Raw genomic sequence first — 16,298 nt, forward strand, 5'->3', positions numbered from 1 at the left:
TTTACTTTTCTGGGCCTCAGTTTCCCACTCCCCACTCCCTGTGGAAAGGTGTTGATAGCGAACTTTTGTTTCTATATTTGAGAAACATCCAGAATTCTAATGCATCCCATAAGCCACGTAGAGTTCTGAGACGCTTAAATGTGAAGGTCCCGTGAACTCCGATTCTATGAAGGGTTCCTCTGGTAGGGGTGTCCACCCTGTTGGCACCTCTGGGCCACACTGAAAGAAAAAGAGTTGTCTGGGGACGCACATTAAATACAAAAACACTAACGAAAACTGAGGAGGAAAAAAAGGTTTTAAGTAAATTTACGTGTTGGGCCACATTCATAGCCATCCTGGGCTGCATGCGGCCTGCAGGCTGAGAGTTGGACATCCCTGCAAAGCATGCTGGGTGTGGAGTCTTGTGAAGGTTTGTGTTGGAGCCTTGGGAAAGTGCCACTGCTCTCCTGGCTACCTCTCCATCTTCCCCTGGGAAGCCTGCATGCTCCAGCCCAGGGCCGTTCTGGACTCACAGCCGAAGCACTAAGTTAACAGGAGTCTCAAATCATAAGCACTGGGTCCTACCGCAGCATCCTTAGGCTCAATGGGTGCTAAATCAGGGGTTTCTGTGAAGGTAAGCCACTCTTACTAAAAATCAAACATTTTAAAGCCAGGATAAAAACGATGCCAAACTAAGTCGGCCTTACCCTCTGACTTCAAATAAGATTAGCTTTTTAGTGTGCCTAATTAAAACTAATGGGGTTTTTCAGCATATATAGTTACTCAAGGAAGTAAATAAATTGGATGGGAACATTTCCTGGAAAAATAGTTACTTGTCCACATTCTGGGTCTGAAAAATAAATAAATACAAACAAAGAAGCAAAACAAAAGCAGGCTGGACCTGGCAGACTCGGGCAGTGGGACTAGATGAAAGATGCTTTTTTAAATTCCTGTGCCCATATCATCGAGCTATTTTCCTTTTGCTCATATTATGGGTAAATCTTATTTGTTTTCCAGCTCAAGTCCTACTTTCTCTTCCCTTCACTATACCAGACCCAAGTCACCTTTTCTTCCTTTAAAACTAATGTGTATTTATTACTTAACTATTTAGTTAGCTTTTTGCACATTTGGGGTGGGGAGAAGAAGCAGGAAAGAGGAAAATACTTATCGAGAACCTACTAAATGCTAGTTCATTTTCTTGTATTACATTTATACTTTATTTTAGTCCCCATGATATTACCACAATGTGGGCAGTGCTATCTGCATTTTACATGTGATGAACCTGAAGCTCAGAGCTACTAAGTCAAGTGTCCAGGTGACACATCTAAAAAGGGCGGTGCTGAACTTTGAACTTGGTAGGGTAGTCTGACCCCACAGTCCTGAATTCGGCCACTGCACCACACTGCTTCTCCAAGCCTCAAGCTACTTGATGACAGAGACAATATTATGTCCATTGTATTCTAACGTAGTGATTTGATTCCTGCAAACATCCCCTCATTCATGAACTCACACACTTACAGCCTATTTCCACACAGGGCACCATAATGGGACAAAAACTTCAGTGTGACTCCCTCTGGACCCTTGGAGAGGGACTGGCAGTGTGCTGAGAGGGGCTTAGCAGCAGGCGACTCTAACAGCACCATGAGCGGGATGCTGCGAAGCACAGAGCAAGGTCAGCCTGGATGTGAGGCGAGCCTGGCCAGAAGAGGAAAAGCTTACGCTGAATGCTATTTGAGGAATGGGGAGGGGTGCGCTAGGCGGCAGCACAGCACATACAGGGAGGGCCCAGGGTGACCAAGAAGTCTGGTGTGGCTTCATGCACATGATACAAAGACAGGGCCTGACTACCAAGGGCTTAAAACTATGTTTCTGGGACATGTGATCAAACTAATGTCATAGGAAACCTGGGGAAGTGAATAAGGGTTACTGATAACTACAAATCAAAGAAAAATGCAGACTCTCTAATACTTTATAGCTGAAATCTAAAATCTCTCCCCTCTGTCTTCCCCAGACTTGGAAGAGACTGCCCACCACTGTCATTTCCATGCTCATAGGATAAGAGTCAAATAGTCAAACAGTTTTGAGGACCACGTTCCCGCAGCACACTGGACATGCTGATGGCGGCCTGGTGTGCTGGAGGAGCAGAGGGCACGGCAGTGCGTGTCCCTGTGAGCCCCAGGTTTCTGTGACTCCTTTGTGTTCAGAACAGCCACCAATCTAAGCCGCCAGTCAGGAGAGCCAGACACCCCTCCATGCTACATCTCCCGACTGGGTCAAACACTGAGTCTGAGGTTTACAAAGTGTTAAAGGTGTTTTCCCACCATAACCCCCTCAACACCACCAGGAAGATGTGGTAGGACAGCTCCATAGAGTCTTGAGGAGCAAGCTCATCAAACTGTGCACAATGAAGTCCTTCTTGGCCTTTGGCCCACAGTGTCCAAGATCTTCCTGGCCCTTTGATATTCGTGTCTGATCCATGGGGTTGGGACTTGTGATAGCAAATGGGATAAAAAAGAACATAAAAAGAAAAATTATAGCCCTGGCTGGTGTAGCTCAGTGGATTGAGCGCGGGCCTGCGAACCAGAGTATCGTGGTTCAATTCCCAGTCAGGGCGCATGCCTGGGTTGCAGGCCAGTTTCTGGCAGGGGACACACCAGAGGCAACCATACGTTGATGTTTCTCTCCCTACCTCCTTCCCTTCCCCTCTAAAGATAAATAAATAATAAAATCTTTTTTAAAAAAAAGAAAAGTTATAGAATTACAGTGTTATATGTTCTGAACATACAACAAAACAGGTAGACTGAACCTCAAATAATGATGTAGCCCTGGCCGGATAGCTCAGGCTCTCACCCCAACACACCGAGGTTGCAGGTTCCATCCTCAGACAGAGTACATACAAGAATCAACCAACGAGTGTGTGAGTAAGTGGAACAACAAAACAGTCTCTCCCTCTCCCCTCTTTCTCCTTCCTCTATCTCTCTCTCTAAAATCAAGAGAATAAAAGTTTTAAAAAGAAACGACAATGTATAAACCTCATGAGATTCTCTTGTTCTCTCAGCTATATGGTAAAGCTGAGTATTTGGGTCTTGGGAGACCATCCCAAGTGGAGACAACCCCTAGGGGTAAACGGAACAGCAGGTGCTTGAACCAGAGCAAAATCACCTTTCTATCTTCAGGAATACAAACTGCTCTTCCAGGGAGGGCACCTCCAAGTCGACTGGGGTCCCTGGTCTCTAGTGTAGAACATTCTGCTTTGGGATTTGAACTCAGCTAACAGCATAATCACTGAACCCTTTCCAGATATCCTTAGGGCTTTTGACAACAGTGCCAGTTTCTTCTTGTTTATTTGTCAAGAAGGAAATTGCCTAAATATGCTCTTTCATTTGTACTAGAATCAAAAGCTAAGAAGGACAGAAAGAAACACAGATTCAAAAACTTACTCTAAGTTGGGTGAGGAGAAAACCCTGTGCAGATACTTACATCTATGAACTAGAGAAAAGAAAGGTTTGCTCATTTTCCTGGCACAAACAATTTATTTTATTTTATTTTTTTTAAGATTTTATTTATTCATTCTTAGAGAGAGGGGAAGGGAGAGAGGAAGAGAGGGAGAGAAACATCATGTGTCAGAGATACATCAATTGGTTGCCTCCCACATGCCCCTAACTCCCCAGTTGTGCCCTGACTGGGAATTGAACCAGTGACATTTCAGTTCACAAGCTGGGGCTCAATCTATTGAGCCATAACAGCTAGGGCAACCACTTATTTTATATAAGCAAATTTTTAAATGTGAGTAGCTAAAGTACTGCTATTTACAAATTTAAGTGTGCCCATGATCAGCAGGTCTCATGGACAACTTGTCCTTAGGTGAGGCCATACAGCATCATGGTTAAGACCATGAACTTGGGTGTCAGGCCAACCTGGGTGCAAATCCAGCTCCTCCATTCACTACCTATGTGACTTTTGGCAGGTTTCTTAACTGCATATGCCTCTATTTCCTCATTTGTAGAAGAAGAATTAAAAGCGAGTAGCACTTGCTTTGTTATTAGGAATAATAAATTAGAAAGCACTTGGCTTGGAGGCCCTCAGTGAATGAGGACTGTTCTACAATGGTCCTCACTCGCAATCAGAGAGAGTTACATCCATGTACAGAAGCTATTTTTGATGTTCATTGATACATTTATTTTATCTCATGTCCCAGCTTCCTGCCAATTCCTTTTTTTGCTCTTAAATGGAGAAAACCACTCCTTCCCTATCCATTCGCCAGGGCTGTCTTGAGCATGACAAACGAGACACACACCGAGGGGCACTTGCAAAAGCATGGAGCCCCGCGCAGCTCAAACAAGAGCTGAGCCCCAGACAACAACAGGAAGCTGCAGCATCTTGAGGTCTTTCTGGCAGCTGCAGGAGGCCTTTGCCAAATAACCCTGAGTGTCCTGCCAGGAGCTGCTCCCAAGGACTCGGGAGCTTTGCTAGCACAGGAACACGCAGGACTGCAGGAGGGTGTGCATCCTCTAAGCACCTGTCCTAAACAGGATGCTCCAAGCACACTGAGTGACTTCCTGGGCATCCCACTTCCTGTGTTGTGTTTACAGTCCTGGGCCCAGCAGCACAAAAACTAGACCTCTATTGTGTCACAGCAGCGGAAGGCAAACGATAGAAATAATTATTTTTTGAAAAAGAATAAATTTTTTTTTGTTTTTATTTTGAGAAAGAGAAAGGGGACACAGAGAGAGAGAAAGAGAGAGAAAGAGAGAGAGAGAGAGAGAGAGATTTGTTGTTCTAGTCATTTATGCATTCATTGGTTGCTTCTTGTATGTGCCCTGACTGGGGATCAAACCCACAACCTTGGTGTATCAGGATGATGTTCTAACCGACAGAGCTACCTGGCCAGGGCTATTGTTTTTCTTGGAGCTAAAATTTAGTGGATGTATGTGTGTGCTGCCATAGCACACACTTCTGATGTTGATATACATGTTGTTATTTAACATTCATAATCAATACTTCCCTCAGACCTTGGCAAGCAGGGCCCCTGCCCTAGACCACACCTTCCTCAAAACTACCTAAGTCCCTTTCTTAGGACCAGGTGGGGCCAGCAGTACTGTGTGGACAAAACACTCCAGCCTCCTCTTTAGAGCTCTCTCTCGTGATTCCCCACATCTCTCCTGTGCTGGGCAGCAGGTTGACCAGATGCCCTGAACAGCTCCAAGGCTCCTGTCAATGGGCTGTCTCAGGGCTGGGAGCCAGTTCAAGTCTAGGAGGGGAGTGTGGTGAACAATCGCTGTTTCCCATGACTGGCCAAGGTTGGGCTGTTGACACACTGATTTGGGCAACTCAGATTGTTTGTACATCCGGGGCCTCATGAAAACTATGGCTTAGGCACATAGCAATCATATGAGGTGTGCATTCCTTTGCATACCTTAGAGATAGGGAAACTGTGACCTGGAGATATTAACTTCCCCAAATAACACATTTATTAAGTAGAAGAGCTGGGACTTACATGCTGGAATGTCCAACCCAAAGCCACACACTGAAATAATCCCCCAGAGTTCCTTATCTGCCTCCACTAAGATACGGATATCTCAGTGATGGTTACCCACTCTTTTACCAAGGGCTCACTTTGAACTGCTTCTTCTCTTGTGATCGAAACTACTGACAAGCCATTGTCCGGCACACCCTCATTCAGCCACTATTTACCTGGTCCCCGCCCCGACTTCCTGCTTTCTCCTACTGGCAGACCTTATCTCTTTCATGAAAATCAACAGCTCATTCCAAAGAGTTTGATTTGAATCTCTTTCAATAGGAGTATTCAGTAGAAGCACCGAACTCATTCACAATAGCTCCAGAAGAAATCGAAGGCTTAGTTTTTATCCCTAATTGTGCAATAACCTTTTTTCCTCAATAAAGGAAATTTAAGTGTCTGCCAGAATACAAAACTGGTATTTGAAAGAGGTCCCCTCAAGTGCAATAGGCATGGCTAGCTGGTTCTGAATAAGGTAGCTTATGTGAGGGCCAGGGGAAGATGCCATGTCCTCTGCATCCCCGCTCTTTGCTCCCCTGAAAAGGATAAAGCAGAGACTGTTGGAGAGAGAGCCAGGAAACTGTCAACGTCAACTCTGTCAGACTGCTGTCCTGTCCTGCCTTAGCACTGATCTGCCAGCCAGCCCCTCCCTGTTCCAGTCAAAGCTCAGTGTAGCCATATACGAAATACTATTCACACCCACTAGGAGGGCTGGAATAAAAAAGTCAGATGATAATAAGTGTTGGCGAGGTTGTGAAGATGCTGGAACCTTTATACACTGTTGGTGGGAATGCAAAATGGGGCAGCCACTATGGGAAACAGTCTGGGGCTTCCTCAGCAGGATAAACATTAGAGTTACTACATAAGCCAGAAATTCCACCCCAAGAGAACTGAAAACACATGTCCACACAAAAAAATTGCATATGAATGTTCATGGCAGCAATAGTCACAAACAGCCAAAAGGTAGAAACAGTTCATCAAGTGATGAATGGATAAACAAAATGTGGTCTATCCGTACAACGGAATATTACTCAACTGTAATAAGGAATGAAATAGTGATACGTGCTATAATATAAATGAACCTAGAAAACATGCCAATGGAAAGAAGCCAGACACAAAAGACCATCTCTTTGGTGCTTCTACAAAAGACCATCTCTTATATGATTTCACTCATATGAAATGTCCAGAATAGGATTAGCGGTTTCCCAAGGCTGAAGATGGGAGTGGAGAGGTGGGGGTGGGGGTGGAGTAAGAGCTACAGGGTGTGTGGTATCTTTTTGAGACAATTAACATATTTGAAAATTCACTACAGTGATGGTTGCACTTATCAGTGACCGTATAGAAAAGACTGAGTTGCATACTTCAAATGGATGAATCGTATGGTATAGGGATTATATCTCAATATAGCTGTTAAAAATTAACTGTACAAAAACAAAACAAAGCACCCCAGTATAGATTCATGACCTTGCCTTGCCTAACCTTAATCCAGTCCTGCCCTCCTTTCCAGCTGTCAAAGGTGGCATATCTTCTGCTTTCTGGCTCAACTGATTCATCTTTACATGTTCATAGGAACCATGTATAGTAACTTTCTGCCTTCTGTATTCATTTTGGTACTGATTTTGAAATGAAGTGAGCAGCTGGGCAGGTGGCATCATCATGAATAAAGGTACCATTCCAACTTCAGAGTCCAAAAACTCCCAGGTGCAACTGCTCTGTCCTCAGACTGGCCTCTCCCCACTTCTTTCCCAGGCAGAGGGGTGAGGGACCACATTTCAATGAGCTTCTTTGAAAGGAAGCCTCAACAAGTTCTTTCAATATTATAAACCCTTTGTTTTGAAATAGTTCATAAGATGAGCCTTCTGTAGGCAAGAACACAAGTTAGACTCAAGTTTACTGAGGTCATTCTTTACTCATGTCATTCTGCAGCCCTGAATATCTCTTCCATTCATCCTTTATCACATAAAAGAACAGCATCTATTGATAGGGATCTTTCTTTTCCATCACACTTCCTATTTTGACAATTATTAGTACTAAGTTTGGAAAGAGACACATTTGTTGTTAAGATTGCAAAATCATGGACAAAAATACCCTCAGAATTTAGCTCTATAGCTAAATTCCTCCCACCCTTGCCACTAGTAATATATTAAGAATAGTGTTTCCCTTGAAGAATACAGTTTGGAAGAAGAATTTGACAGCATTCTATTATTAAACCAATCAGAACACATGAAGAGTCCAGGGCAGGCTCTTTTACTCACCCAGAAGATCAACATTGCTAGCCAGGTGCCCAGATGTGCAGCAGACATTGGGGTGCAGGTACAACAGGTGGGTGATGGTGCCACGCCTGCTTGAGGAGCGGGAGCTCCCAGGGATGCTCACATCCTCGACAACCAGCCTCCTGCTGCAGGAGCCCCTGGTGCCGGTTGTCTCAGAGGAGGTGACTTTGCTTTTCTCAGAGCTGCACAATTTCCCCAGGCACTTCAAACCAAGCAAGGAAGGCATCCTGGCATGGGCTACAGAGAAATGAGGGACGGACACCGGGATGCCGAGCAGCTGTGCTTCCCCACAACTCTCCAGGCCCCGTGCTGTGTCTTTTTCTCACTGCCCAGCAAAGAAGATTAAGGAAGATGTATTTAAGTGATTACCCTCAAGAGCTTAGGGCTCCCTACATGAAGGTGATCAGGTATAAAAACAGCTGCTACTGGGAACCCAAGGCTGCGCCAGTCTGAGACATGAATGCACATTCAAATATCAGATTGAAATTCAGAGCAAGAGAAAGGGTACAGCTGCAATATGTAAAAGAATTCACCTGCAAATATTCCCAGCAGGTAAGAATACTGTGATTATGACTAGATGGTATAAATTGAAAATGCAAATCAAAATAGTGGGGATAGTAAGTCCAAATTCTCAAGTGTTGAAGCTTCTTTTCAGATCTTATGAAGCAAAGACCTTGAAGTTCTTCAGCTTCGACTGTTTTTTCTCAGCAACAAATCCAGCTCCCGGCCACGGTGACCAATCCTTCCCATTTTCTAGAAGGAAACCCCTCCCTCTCATGCCATGAAAGTCTTTCTGCCTCATTCCATTAATCCAATGCTAAAGATAATTTTTATGTTGTTTTGTGATTTCCTGCTATTGTAGGCTCTAGCAGAATCATATGATGGAGAGATAATTACCATATAGGTAACTGTGTGTGTTCACAGATTTATAAGCAATCAGGACCCTCACATGATTCGGGTGCTGGTATACAAAGGCCACCCCTGGTAATAAGCACTTACCCTCTGACATCCACTCAGTAAGGTCAAGTACAGCATGAGACAGTCTATAGCCACATAGCAGTCCTGAGTCAGAGGGAATAAACCCATACTCCTTTTTCTGTCTTTGGCTATTGTATTCTTTTTAAAAATTTATTTATATATTTTATTGATTATGCTATTACAGTTGTTCCATTTTTTCCTCCCCTTTATTCCCTTCCACCCTTCCACCCCCCACCAACATTCTCCCCACTCTTAGTTCATGTCCATGGTGGTGCATATAAGTTTTTTGGCTTCTCCATTTCCTACATTATTCTTAACCTTCCCCTGTCTATTGTGTACCTACCACTTATACTTCTTATTCCCTGTACCTCCCCCCCATTCTCCCCCATATTCTAATACATTTTGTTTTCATTAAAACCCTTACATATTTTAAACAGAATAGAAGTATACAGCTGGGAAGGCCTTCTAAGACAGCCTAGCCTAGTGGTTCCCAAATATCATGGCACATACGAATCTTCTAGAATTTTGGAAAAATACAAAATTGGAGGGGCTAGCTCAGACCCTCAAATGAGATTCTTTGAGGGGTGGGGCCTAAGGACAGGTTACTGTAGACAGATGAAGACGAGAAAGCATAGCCTACTTCTATTGTTGCTAGCTCCTAATCTTTAATGCAGCATTCAACAACAGAGGTCAAGAACCAGAGAATTCAAATTTGCTAGAATGGTTCTGGCTCAATGGGAGGCACAGCGGGAACAGAGGAGGCACGTTCTGTCCCAGAGGTGTCAGCCTCGGGTGGGGCTGGAGAGCGTGGAAATATGGGAGCTGTTCCATATTTTACCTCACTCAGGTGGTGAAATCTCTGTCCTCAAATTTTAGGAATTAAGCCCTGTACCAGCACTGCCCCCAGAAATAATCCCTCGAATGTCATCCTCTGAGACTAGTTTACAAAGCAGGGAAAACACTCTATGAGTGTCCTACTTCTTGGGTGTCTGCTCCAAGGAGCCTTAGGATACATAATGGAAGGTACCTTACTGACATTTCCCAAAGTATGGTTTCTAAATCAATTTGTTTAAAATACAGATGCCCGAGGCCCATCTCAGACCCACTAGGTTCTTCTAGAATGTTTCTGTAATAAACAATGTAGTGTGGGAACCTTTGCCCTATATGATTAATTCCTTCTTCCTGTGGTTAGCTTCCTATTGCTCTGCTCTTTGCAAAGTGAGAACATGAGCAATTCTATCCACTTATTTGTTCCCCTGGCATGTTTGTGAAACACATAGATGGGTTTATATAAAAAAGCTGGATGCAGGCCCTGGCTGGTGTGGCTCAGTGGATTGAGCACGGGCCTGCGAACCAAAAGATTGCAGTTTGATTCCCAGTTAGGGCACATGCCTGGGTTGCAGGCCAGTTCCCATCAGGGGACTCAGGGAAGGCAACCATACATTGAGGTTTCTCTCCCTCTCTCCTTCTCTTCCTCTCTAAAATAAATAAACAAAATCTTAAAAAAAAAAAAAAAGCTGCATGCAGGCACTCTAGGCACACACCAACAATACACAGATGCAGAACTTAGACAGATAAAATAATCATTTTTCTTTAAATCCAGCATCCTCTGAACAAGACAAAGCATGACTATTCCATGACTATGCTGTTCTGCCTTCTTGATCCCTAAACTGCCCACCAGTCTGACCCCGCACTAAGCACTAAAATGGATTTTATAGCACTGACTCTATCTCAGCACTCGGCTGTTTTACGAGCAGAACATATTCAGGCCACCCCAACATTATTGGACAAGTTTCTACATCCATATATATAGTTAAGGAATAATTGTATAAATTTAAATTCACAGCTCAGGATAGAGCATACTAAATGAGGACCCTAAAAAAGGCTTCTGCGATAGCAAACGTCTGCTTGGTTTTAAAGACAATCTGACTGCAGGTAAATTCGAGGGGCTGACTCCTTTCTCAGGCAGTGGAGAGGGTTAAGGATTCAGATGCTGGGTGCTTGGGGGTTGGAGCCAGCAGTGACAAGGGGCACCCATGAACTGAGTTCCCCTTTCCAGGGCACCTGCAGTTCTTAAACTCTTCCACAGAGTCCAGGGTCACCATGCAGCAGAGGCCAAGCCTCCAATCTTAAAACGATGCTTTCAGTGCTGCCTGCCTGACTGCCAACTCTTCAGCCGTGAACACACAGGATGGAGAAGATTCCCTAGAGAAGCACCGCGGGACCCATTTCTCCCACTCCTGCATGAATAGCCACAGCCCACATAAAGGGACAGTCTCAGCACTTAGAAACCAGAGTGGTGGTTCTGGTGATAGTGTACGTGGCTGTACAAGGTATCACAGTGCACTATGCTACAGAGCCAATACTAATCACAAATGCTTCACTTTCACCCAGGGTTTTGCTGGCCTGCATATTTTATCAGAAACAGTTCCACTGCACCAAAACAAGCTCTTCTGTGAAAAAACGGAGAAACGAAACCATCATCAGGCAAGTTCATGAAAGGACTTCAACCCACATTGAGAGGCCCTGAGCCCTCTGCTTCTGCATCCCGTGGAAGCTCAATAATAAAATGAACCCCAGCCTCAGAGCCAGGCGTGCGGGTGCTACACAGCGCTCAGGGGACGGATGTCTTAATTATATTCTTAATTCTCCAGTCACAGGTCAATCCCCACAGAAATTCTCCACAGATGAAGTCTGACTTTTCTTTGATTTAATTCTATTGTAATGATTTGGTTGTTTTTTTTTAATCAGACAAATGTCATCCTCCCCCCCGCCCCTTAAATTACCTGCTAAGATCTACCTGCCTCTTGCTTTAAAAAAAATTAAGGAAGAAAAATCACCACCTTTATAATTTGAATCTTTATGAGATTTAGTTTTCTAAGGAAATGGTCTGAATTTATAGCCAGTGGCTTCCTCAGTGACCATGGGGCTACTTGCTTTTGTTTTTATTTTAATCAGAAATGAGCAAACAAAGAACTCGGCAAGCCCATTGAAAGCATCTGCAGCAGCTCACGATACTCAGGATGCTTTTTGCTGCTGAACAGAACAGACCAAGTGGGGAAACAGCAGTGGTTTAAGTGGGAGGGCGCAGTGGGACGTTCTGACTGGCATGTCTGGCCCATTGGAGGTGCTCCTGCTCCAGCAGCTGCGCCTGCTCCCCGCCAGCAAGGCTTACGTTCAGTGCTCTTCACCTGCACCATCAACCTGGGGCCTCTCCTCAGCAAAGCCTAAGGCTCAGGGGGTCTTACCCATCCCTCCAAAGCAGGCGCTGATTTTCTGGGCACACTCGCACAGGCTCCCATCAGGGTAGGGCTCCTCTGGAAGGCCTGCTTCGTCCATCACTCACTCTGCAAGCAGCTGCCTCTCTTCCTGTAACGCCGCCTGCCCAAGACCTGCTCAAAATGGAACAGGCAGCCAAGCCCCCTCTTCCATATCGTCTCCATTAATAATTCAGATACTACATGAAATCTGCTGAGCAGTCAGGATTGAGAGCACCAAGGCACTCTGAGGACCGAAGCATAATTAGTTTAACAGACAGCAAGGGTCTCGGGTTACCCTCTGACGATACTCTCCATAGGCGAGATTTCCAAATGGCGATGGGAGCCACGCTTGGAATGCCTTCGGGGGAAGCAGCCAAAGATGGAAATTTGCTGGGGGAGGATCAAAGGCACCAGCTGCCCACCCCCACCCAGCTCTGTATGTTGGACAAGGCTGCCCCATGAATCTGTCCCAACTGTTACTGACCACACATCACAGCTCACCAGGCTGTGGTCTCCCCCAGCAGCCAAAACCTCTCTGCAACCTGAGCACACCCCACACTTCCCAATTTTTAATCCAGCCTGGGTTTACTTTTCCCAAAATTCCTCATCTTCTCCCCTTTGAGCCTTCTGAAAAATCCACCCATCCTTCAAAATGCTGCTCAACTGCATAGCTGCTCCTCCTCCAAGGTTTCCAGAGTCACTCCCTCTAGAATCAAGTTTTTCCTGTCTTGTCCCCAAATAGCAGCTCTACCGTGGCATCCATTCCATCCTGCCTCGTCATACGGTTACCTGGAGACTGTCTCATTCCCCCTGCAGGCTGATAGGCTTCTGGAGGGCAGGAGTCTTGCCTTGGTCACCTGTTTCCTTCACATTGGACTCTTCCCACACTAGGTGTTCAATGCCTCATAAAGAGAATTTGACGATTCTCATTAAGAAGTGACTGTGAACTAAGAGTACCCGATATGTGGCTAAGAGTCAGCTATCGAAGACAAAACACACTTCAGTCACTAGCAACTGCTCTCACAGAAGAGGAAAATGTATGCATTCTACACCAGTTGGTCTGAGAACTATTCGCAACTACACAGCTGTAGAATGCAGTTATCCTCCTGCTGGCCAGAGCTTAGTAGCTAAGTGCCACTGAACTGGAAGGCACTAAGTGACAGGCACATGCCTGAGAGGCCAGGCCAGCTGTGGCCACAGGAAGCTTGTCTCAGTGGTTGGTCATTAGGAGACAGGCCAATCTTGCTGGTGGGATGAACAGCTGAGTGGCGACCAGAACCCCCAAGTCGGCACTTCTGCCACCTCTGCTGACAGAGGTGCTGGCCCTGGGGCAGGTGCAGGGCGCCTGCCCGCTCCAGCTCCCCTCCACGGCCCCCGGGGGTAAAAATGCAGCGGAAGCGTTTTCCAGGGCCCAGGGGAAAGTAGGTATAATTCATCCGTCTCAACGCAGAAGAGCCATGACGCAAACCTCATATTTATTGCCAATTGACTAGAAAATGTCAAACGCCCAAATAATCTAGTTCCTGAGTGTGACGCAGTCAGGGCCTCTTGCTCACCCCTGTCTTTTCTTGAGATCATTAATCTCTGCACTTCAACTTTGACTTCAAAGAGGAACTTCCGGGAGTTTACAGTCACAAGTAATATGTAAGGTAGAAAAGGAATATAACAGGAGATCTAGTTAAAAGCAGCGTCAGGGTTTTCTCTACCCTTTGTTTAAGAGAGCCGTCTCCAGTGAACAAACATTTACTGAGCATCAACAATATGAGAGGCCAGGTGTTAGCTGCCTTAATGATGAATAAACTAGGCGCCCTTGAAGAGCCTGTGAATTAGCGGGCGACTCCGGCAGCGATGCGCCCAACTGCAGTACAGCTCACCAACCACCACCCCAGTGCATAGTTATAGGAATAAGAGGATGGGGGTTGGTTTACAGATCCTGGGTATGAAAGGAAATGTGTTTCAGAATGAGAAGTGGCTTGTGTTGCACATTTTACATAGACAGTTCTCTGTGTGTTCCTGTTATATTCCCAACAAGGGCACATGAAAAACGTTTTGCCCTCTAGGGAGTCTGCAGGGGGGTATGTGAAATGTGTCCCCCTCCCACACCATGCTCTCGGGGCCATGGTCTGGTATCGTGAAAGTGCTTGAGAGTGAAAGGCTGAGCCAGCCTGGTGCAGGTGGGCTTACGGACAATATGATGTTTGAGCTGGATCTTGAAGAAAAAGCACTTGCTAAGAAAATAAGGGGATTAGGTTTAAGGCAGAAAAGAAAACCTAAAAGAAGGACACTCCTGAAGAAAGCTTTCCTTCGATCGCCCATGAGAGTAGCCAGAGAGGTCAGGGAGCATAGATGAGCCTCAGAAGGAAGAACCTATCCACCCACATACAACCAAACAAGTCTCTTTGGAGGAATAATATGGCATCGCCTTTGAGTAAGCACGAAACATGCGGCTGAACAGTCTGCTCATTGCCATTCTTTCCTGAGGGTGTCAGGACTCTGGGGAAACTCTTGGGATGAACCCACCAATGCACTTCACACTGATTCGTTATTAACAGCCTCTCCCCGCACCTGATATCTTCCCAGTACTTTATAACCGCAAATCTGTTCATCACGGTGCAGACCTGGGTGATGACATGGTGGTACACGCCACACAGAGCCCCCACACCTCAGACTGAGAAACTCAGACCAGGGGGGACCCTGCTTCCCTTGAAACTAAACCCACAGAATTAGATGTTTGAAGAGAACCAAAACTCCCCAAAGGCAAACCCAAGGCTTTCCTATGAACAAAAGACGCCTTTGGCTAGTCTAAAGTTCAGGTCTGTAGAGGTGTTCAAACACAGTGTTCTAAATGCGGCCACAACTCTTTTTCTAACCAGAGAGAACTTTCTCTTGTCTTTCCACAGTATGGACTGACCTGGTGACCTTCTACTGCATTCTTTTTCTGGAAGGGACAATTTATGGGACAAAAAACTAGGAGTCTGATACAAAAGATGCTTTCTGGCAGTATCATTGTTCAGGCATCATTTTGTCTGTGGTTGCCAAAAGAGGGTATTCAATACCTTAAAGATAGTCTATTGCAGTGTGGAAAGAAAATTCTAGCTCATAAATATAAAATCTTGTTCTTTAAAAGACACATGGACAAAACCAAAGGGGGGCAGGATCAAGGGATGGGAGGATTGGTGGAGAGGGAAAGTGGAAGACAATTGTACTTGAACAACAATAAAAAATGTGAAGAAAAAATCCTTCTTTAAGATTCTAAATGTGTATGTTTTAAATGCATACATCATGTTAATATAGTGCAAGTGTATTATCGATCAATAAATAACAGACATAAAGTCCATTTATTCATTTACCACTGGGGATGCAAAATTAAGAGAGTTTGGAGGCCAGGGATTATTCTATTAAAACGAATCATAAGGAAACCAACAAGAACACAACTAACCAGAGAGAAATACTAAGTAATGGATGAGACCAAGGGTGAAAACACACAGAGAAGAACGATGTGGTGGGTAAGCGCACACAGGCTCTGGAGTAGGAGAACCTTATTCGAGCCCTGGGTTTGATACTCACTACCTAGGCGAGTTCTTCCCTTCCTGAAACCTTGGTGACCTCCTCGGTAAAACCCACACAGCGATAGTACATGTATTACGTATATACTGAAGCCTGTAGTAGTTCCTAGTACATAGGAGGGCTCTATAAATATTAATTCAAAGGCTGTGAATTCAAATACTCACAGGACAAAAAAGAGAAATCAAAACAGCAATTGAGGCGGTAGGTTGGGCCCGCGATCCTGCGGGCGGTAGGACGTGTGCTCCACTTAAAAGAGAAGCACCACAGGGCTCCAGGCAATTGCTGCTGTTCGGGGATGCAAGCCAAGCATTGCCAGATGTTCAGAATTTCATGTGAAATCTCCCAAGTTTGAAACATTTGCAACTAATTTTTAAAAATTCTCCACTTCCCTGCTCCCCACCAAAAACCAAACCAAAACAAAACATGTTCGCAGGCCCTGCTATGAAGGTCCCGCCAGTCTGGGACCTAATGTTTCAGTCACGGCAAGCCTGTGGCGTAAACCCTTCCACCCACCGAGCTTAAACCAACGGCTGCGATTTATTTCAGGTACCAGGGGAAGGCAGTGGGGTGAGAGATTAGAAGGTTTCACAGAAAAGATCCATACCTTCTGGTTTGTAAAACTGCGTTTTAATTATAGCCTCTCTGTTATATACCGCTGCAAAAGGGGCCATGTGTTTCCACACAGCTGAGGGTAGGATACTACTGGCACTTCCAGCAGCAAAT

The 16,298-nt window shown here is 45.2% G+C and overlaps 1 protein-coding gene across 14 annotated transcripts in view; it reads right to left on the reverse strand.

The window, feature by feature from the left end:
* ABLIM1 (actin binding LIM protein 1) overlaps nt 1-16,298 on the reverse strand; it is a 262,998-nt gene that overhangs the window by 167,868 nt on the left and 78,832 nt on the right. For 4 of the 14 annotated variants that reach the window (XM_053668623.1, XM_053668622.1, XM_053668626.1 and 1 more), the window contains exon 1: nt 7,753-8,031. The exons of 2 other annotated variants lie outside the window; for them this stretch is intronic. In XM_053668623.1, coding sequence (XP_053524598.1) covers nt 7,753-7,996 — 244 coding nt within the window. In that variant the 5' untranslated portion in view covers nt 7,997-8,031. Of the gene's footprint in view, nt 1-7,752; nt 8,034-16,298 lie in introns of those variants that run through there. 8 more of the 14 variants (XM_053668633.1, XM_053668635.1, XM_053668621.1 and 5 more) reach the window with 4 other exon arrangements.

The sequence above is a fragment of the Artibeus jamaicensis genome, unplaced genomic scaffold (assembly GCF_021234435.1).
Source record: "Artibeus jamaicensis isolate MK-2021 breed Jamaican fruit bat unplaced genomic scaffold, CSHL_Jam_final contig_490, whole genome shotgun sequence".
NCBI lineage: Eukaryota > Metazoa > Chordata > Mammalia > Chiroptera > Phyllostomidae > Artibeus > Artibeus jamaicensis.